The sequence below is a fragment of the Gavialis gangeticus genome, unplaced genomic scaffold (genome assembly GCF_001723915.1).
Source record: "Gavialis gangeticus isolate Ggan-Ray unplaced genomic scaffold, GavGan_comp1, whole genome shotgun sequence".
Classification (NCBI taxonomy): domain Eukaryota; kingdom Metazoa; phylum Chordata; order Crocodylia; family Gavialidae; genus Gavialis; species Gavialis gangeticus.
The window spans coordinates 46,836,712-46,843,489 of NW_017728993.1; the positions used below are offsets into that span (position 1 = coordinate 46,836,712).

At 42.0% G+C, this 6,778-nt stretch overlaps 1 protein-coding gene across 1 annotated transcript in view; it reads right to left on the reverse strand.

Annotated features, from left to right (window-relative positions):
* The window catches only part of DBT (dihydrolipoamide branched chain transacylase E2), a 45,356-nt gene that overhangs the window by 38,011 nt on the left and 567 nt on the right, over window positions 1–6,778 (reverse strand). Inside the window, exons 2-3 of the mRNA XM_019501689.1 lie at window positions 1,788–1,908; window positions 1,533–1,608 (exon numbers count right to left, since the gene is read on the reverse strand). Of these exons, the coding sequence (XP_019357234.1) occupies window positions 1,533–1,608; window positions 1,788–1,908 (197 nt within the window). The remainder of the gene's footprint in view (window positions 1–1,532; window positions 1,609–1,787; window positions 1,909–6,778) is intronic.

Genomic DNA, 6,778 nt, shown 5'->3' on the forward strand with positions numbered 1-6,778 from the left:
AAGGGAAGTTTAGGTTAGATATTCAGAAGAATTTTCTCACGAGGAGAGTAGTAAAACACTGGAACAGGTTACCGAGAGAGATGGTGGAAGCTTCATCCTTGGGGACTTTCAAAACCCAGCTAGACAAAGCATTGGCTAGGATGATCTAGTTCGGGCTGGTCCTGATTTGAGCAGGGGTTGGACTAGATGACCTCCTGAGGTCCCTTCCAACCACAGCTTTGTATGATTCTATATATAGGTGTCTGTTGAACATGTTTTATTGAGATATCTACAATTTTATAGCAATGAAGATGCCTACCAGTGCCTCAATCACTATACTAAAATAAAATCTAAATATGTATAAATTTTGGCGTTTGATTTTAAGTATTTTTATCATGGAAAATCAGAGCTTCCCTTGCCCTTTGATCCCCCCCACTGCTGCTTTGTGGTACTAAGCAGCCCTGCCAATGCCACTGACCCACAGCCTCCCAGCCCTGAGGGTGCCCCACACTCCTACCCCTCAGCTCCCTACCCTGCCAGTGCCCTCACTCAGGACCCACAGCCCCTTGGGCCTGCCAGTGCCCCTCACTCCCCACTGGGCCTCCACGACCCAGTGGGTGGGACCTGGTGCAGCAGGGCAGAGTGGAGCGGGGAAGCTTGGGGCCACTGCTGAGAGCCCCATACCACCATGGCGAGGCACCCACTGCCCACCCGGCAGCAGTGGCACAGAGTTGTGCAACTCACTGCTGCCAGGCAGGTATGGGGTACCTTGCCATGGTGGCCCACAGCTCCCGGTGGCTGCACCAAGCCACCCCGCCCCCGTTCTGCCCTGCTGCACCAGATCCCATCCACTTGCCTGAGGAGGCCCCTGGGGGAGAGCAAAAAGGCAGGGAGCCCCAAGCCTGTAGCTGCCAGCCTGCACCCCCCCACAAATCTAGGGGTCACATGGCCCCCACATCCTTCCTGGGAGTGAGCGCACTGGTGGGGGGCCAGCCCTCCTACCGCCTCCTGGACAAGCTGCTCATAGCTCCATCTCGCTTTCCGCCAAGGGCCTGCAGCCACATGTTCCCACCCTAACCCCAGGCCCCACGCACTGCCCTGGTTGGGCAGTGCCCCCAGCCCCAGTCCTGCCCAACTCCCTCCATCCCTCACTATGGGGGCCTCAATCCTCCACCACTCCCAGACTTACCTGCAAATAGTTGCTCTCCATGCTGCCTGGCTGCCACATGCATGTGTATATATGTGTACATGCATGGGGCACCTCCTGCCTGAACACCCTCCTCTGGCTCCCCCCAGCCCATTGCAGGCTATAACGCTGCCAGCCTACAAGGAGAAACCTACCATTTCCCACGTTTTTCTCCTTAAAGACAGAAAATCTGGGGGTCTTTTGTCCTTAAAATAAGAAATTCCTCATTTTTCTCCTTAAAATAAGGAAATCCATGTTTTATTGTGTTTTCCCATGGTGACCAGAAAACCCAGATCCCTGCTGATGATTAACAATCATATAAAGGACTTCTGATTTTTTAAGTATATCAATAAGAAAAATAACTTACCATTCCTTCACAGTTACCTCTGTAATCCCTTCTCCAATATCAGAAAGCTTAAATTGGACAATTTGGCCATTTGAAACTTGAAATAGAAAAATGGGACAAAAATATCAAGTTAAATATAAAATGTAAATGATCACAAGGAAAAATATTAATGTACTAAAAACTAGATTATATACTAATTAGTAATAAATGGACTACTAATATAACATATAAAACAGTAGTGTAAAGTAAGTTACATAAATAAGAAAAAAAACTTACTAGCAGATGTTCTGAACAATCTGTGTTGATGATTAAAAAAGGCAGATTTGTCAAATGCATACACGTATTTTGACTTCAGAAAGCGAACACTGCTGTACGATCTAGTATGGCAAACACGGATCTGGGGGAGATAAATCTTAAGTATTAAAATGGTGGACTAAGAAAATCAGAGCTTGTTCATATCTTTTGGGTACAGCAGTAGTTACAGTGAAACATTTTAATTCCCTTTAAATGACCTTTTACAGTTGTACAGATACAAAATTAATGTGAGCTCTGCCGTAAGTCCTTAACTAATTTTACCAAAACAGCACCTGGAAAGTCAAAACCCTCGTGAGCAGCACAGCATTTCAGCAGCATTACTTAAGAAAAATTTAGACAATATTATTGAAAGATGCATATCAATTGCTTAGCGAAACTATAGCAACTTTATATTTTACAAGGATCACACACAAAAAGCATGGACTATACTAATTACATCAGCCACAACAAAAATTAATATTAGAAAGAGTTCCAAAAATGAGTTACAGGAAACCACAATGTCCGTCTTTGTCTTCTATTAAAAAGATCAAAGGATGCTCAGACATATTAATTATCAAGAAATCTGCTAAGGACACAGCCAATTGCCTCTCTATTTCCCTTTAAAAACAATCTAGAATTGGCATATACTATGAGCTAAGTATTCTGTAGTATCAGCCTTATTACTATAATTCAACTACAATTTGGCATGTTTCATTTTATAGTTGCAGTTACACACACTCAAAATCTAATCTATAGGTCAATATAATATGCTTCAGTGTTCTTCATTACAAAGACAATGAATAATCAGTGGCAGCGATTTTGGTCAAAATTAAAGCCACAGTACTTCTACAGAAGTAAAGAGGTGTGTTATCTTTAATCTCAATAGGGATTAAAATCAGGCTTTTACAAACAAAAACCCCACGTTTCTCACTTTAGCATGATTATTTTTATATAATTTAATTATAGCATTATGTTATTTTAAAACAATACAAAATAATCTAACAAGAATAACTTTAAATAAAACTACCAAAACATACTACAATTTTTCAGGTAGTAACATAACACCTCAAGCAGCTCAGACTGTAAAATTTAGAAATTATCTTCTGTGAGATTCCAGAAAACAGGATATCTGCATAGGAGAGTTTGTTTTAATATTTTATTTGATATTATAAAACATTATTGCAATATTTTTATGTTACTCCTTATTTCAGACAAATGGCAAAGCATATTAACTTCCCAACTGTCACTCTAGAAGAGAGGAAAGAATGTGTTTTTATGGTGCACCTTAATACACAAGAATACTATGCCATGTTGAGTTAGGTACCGTCTATATTTCCTACATTACCTGTATAATAAGACCCAACTTACAAATCATCAATAGTCATTTTCTTACTTTTCAGAAACAAATATTTGTGTAGCACAGGCTAACTCTAATGACACTCCAATGTCACATTTGTTTACCTTTCAGTTGCTTGAACTAGTCTCTGCTGAGTTTGAATAGGTGTTTTATTAATTCCTCCTGTGAAAAAGTAGTAATCTCTGTACCCTTCTTGCCAATTGTCATGAAAAAAATTAGCAAATAGAAATGAACAAACTATAATACTACTTGCTTTATTGGCAGATTAAAAAAATATGATAAAGTAAAGGAACATAGTCTGAGTTTTACTCTTCTGTCTTTGTGATTTTTTTCTTTTATCTTGCCATTTTTTTATTTTCCATTTGAGCACATGGCTGTGTTACTTGGTTAGCTAAGTTTATCCATTCAGAATATACAACAAAACTCTTAACCCCTTATAAGCCCCTACCTGGAAATGCCCAGTATTTACCTGTGTAGATGATCACAAGCAGCAGCCTCAAACCTCTGAACTATCACTAAATGAAGTTTCATGAATGCTTTCCATGTGATTTTAATATTTGGCAATCATTGGAGATAGTGAATTAGTAATATCACTGCCAAAAAAAGAGACTGGTTGTGTTACAGAAGAGTTTCTCTCTTAACTCAACATTTGTAGGATTAATTCAAAACTACTGAAATCTAATATACTTAACCCAGATTTGGTTTTTAAAACTACACATTCTTTACTAGAAACACTTAGTATGTCAAATCATATAGTATTATAGTTCCTTTCATACTGAAGTGTTCTTTTTTTGACCTTGTGATAAAATCAAATCCACAAGCTAAAGCAGCTGATAATTTTACTAAGTATTTTTCCTGCTTCATGAAACAAAATACAAAGTAATATTAACATAACATGAAATACACTATTCATACTGTACTAGATGTACGTTTAACTCATCCAATAAACACCAAATTGAATGTTATGTGTCAGAAGATTAAGCACATTTATAAATTCTTGTAGGATCATCTAGCCCAATTTCAGACCAACTGAAAATAAACTTTGCATCTATAAGGCTATAAGCTGTAGAGAAAAACAAGTATTTCAAAAGTAATAATACTTACATCCTAACAGAACTGCCATATGTAATGACTGCAAAGGTTTGACAACAGCTGTCCCACGCAAATGTTAAATGATTCTTAAAGTACAGGAGCTTATGATTTGACCTACAAGACCCAGTGTCCCCAGAAGTGCAAACACTATTTAAGCTAAAACTGTTTTTGACAATAGTTCCTACCATACACAATTTTGCTCCTAGTTCCTTAGACTGGTAGGGCACATCCAGACGAGCATGATTGTGCAGTATGTGGCACTGCAAACACATTTGCAATACCACATACTGCACAGTCCAGTATTCTCCATACTGCAAAAGTGCACTGCCTGAGCATGCTCTGCTCCATTTTTTTTCCATGATTTTTTTGAACCCTGGATATCCTGGCCTCTCCTACTGCCCCCAGCCAAGGCAACTTGCAGCGTGCCAAAGTGAATGTGGCACAGGCGTTCCCCGGGAACAAGCAGCTGCGACACAAGGTGTACTGCTGCTACATCTCCCCAGGGAACCAAATGTCCACGCACGTCTGGATGTGCCTGTAAGTAGCCTAATGTGCCTTTTTATTATTATTTACAGCAGAAGAGACTGTTGGCAGCTTCACAGAGGCAATGCATACCATGTTGCCTACATGCTTTAATCAACATAAAGCCTACCTAAAAGGTACCACTGACTGGGGAAAACTTCAGCTAGCACAGGATAGAACTACTATCTTGAACCCCACATCTATTCATGTCTTTGCACTGGCTGTTCCAGTACAGGCACATTTCAAGGTGTTTTTGTTGATCCATGCAAATCCAAATTAAGTTCTGGGACTCAGTTATCTGAGATCACTTCTTGCTGTCTACCCAGCCATATAATTTAAGACAATCAGGAAGCACTTGATCTCCAAATCAAAAGGAGCACACTGTTTAGTGGCAGGCCTCTCTCTCTGGAACACACGTGTCTTGGCAGCTTCATAAAACTCAAATTCAGGATCGGTCAGGTGTTAGGAATATCTGACTAATATTTTTGTTCTTGTTTTGCATAAATTCTCTCTATATAAAAGTGCATATCCTCCTGTATAAAAATCAACAAAACAAAAATATGAAAATGATTTTTTTAGAACAAAAATGATTATCCTCCAAAAGAGAAAGATATGAAGATGTCTCAAACGATGTGATAAATTACAGATACACAACAGCTCCTAATCATTTTCATTTTATCAGCAGCTCCCTCTGGAGATGGAAAGCAGGCAGCGTGGACAGGAAGAAGACTAATAAAGCAATGTACAGAAAGAAGGATGTGGACAGTTTGGAGAGTCCAGCACAGAACAACAAAAATGAAAAGACCTGGGAGGCAAGACTTATGAAGAAAAGCTGAAAGAACTAGAGTTAGTTACTCTGGAGAAGAGAAGACCGGGGGATGATTTGATAATAGTCTTCAAATACCTGAAGGGCAATTACAGAGAGGATAGAGATGGGCTTTTCTCTGTTACTGTAGGAGACAGGACTAGGAGCAATGGCCTCAAGCTTCTGCAGGGGAAATTTAGGTTGAACATTAGGAGGAAATTTCTGACTATGAAGGTGGTCAAGCACTGGAACAGGCTACCTGGAGAAATGGTGGAACTGCCATCCTTGGAAGTTTTCAAGAGCAGGTTAGTCAACACCTGTCAGGGATGGTTTGGTCAGGGATGAATGATCCTGCCTTGAGTAGGGGGCTGAACTAGATGACTCTGTAGGGTCTCTTCCAGCCCTACTTTCTTCTGATCCTATGGGTCCATTGGCATTTTCACAAAGTGCTCTGACAACTGAAGTAGGCAAAATATTGTTTGAAACTAGGATATTACAAGATGTGTCTATTAAAACTCACTGGCAAATTCTTCAATACAAAGCTGGCAAAGTTTCTGGAGCACACATTAAACACAAGACAAAGCGACAAACTTTGTAGGTCTACTTACAGACCAAAAAAAAATCGACTTCCCAGAGCATCCAGGCCAGATCTTCCCTTTAAATGTCTCTGTTCCCGTAACCCCCTGCTGTGATATTCCTGTTACTGAGGTTCCCTGGGAAGCTGAAGTGTTGTGAGGTAAAACAATGCAAACTAGGGACAGGAGGGGGGTATCACAAAGCGCAGTCCCAGAGGTGACAGAGCAGAGCACATTGGTCAGTGCCTACCGGCCTTCAACAGAGTGCAAGGAGCCAGTGAATGAGGCAGAGACAGCGACAGTGACAGCTCTACAGTCCCCGGGTCCCCCCACCATCCGAAGTCTCCTTCTCCGTCTGACAGCCAGCCAAGCTAGAGCCAAGAGGCCCCGGGACTTCGACAGGGAGCACGTAAAAGAAAAGCTGCGGGAACGGCAGGAGGCCGGCGGGCACCGGGGTCCGGGGCGCACCCGGCTGCGGGAGCGGCAGGAGCCGGCGGGCGCCCTTCCTGTGTGGGGACGGGGACCGCGCGGCCGGGCCCAGCAGAGGTCTCGAGGGTGGCTGCTCCCGGGGCTGACCGGGCCGGGGGTCCCCTGCTGGGAGCTGGCTCCACGCCCCGCCCCG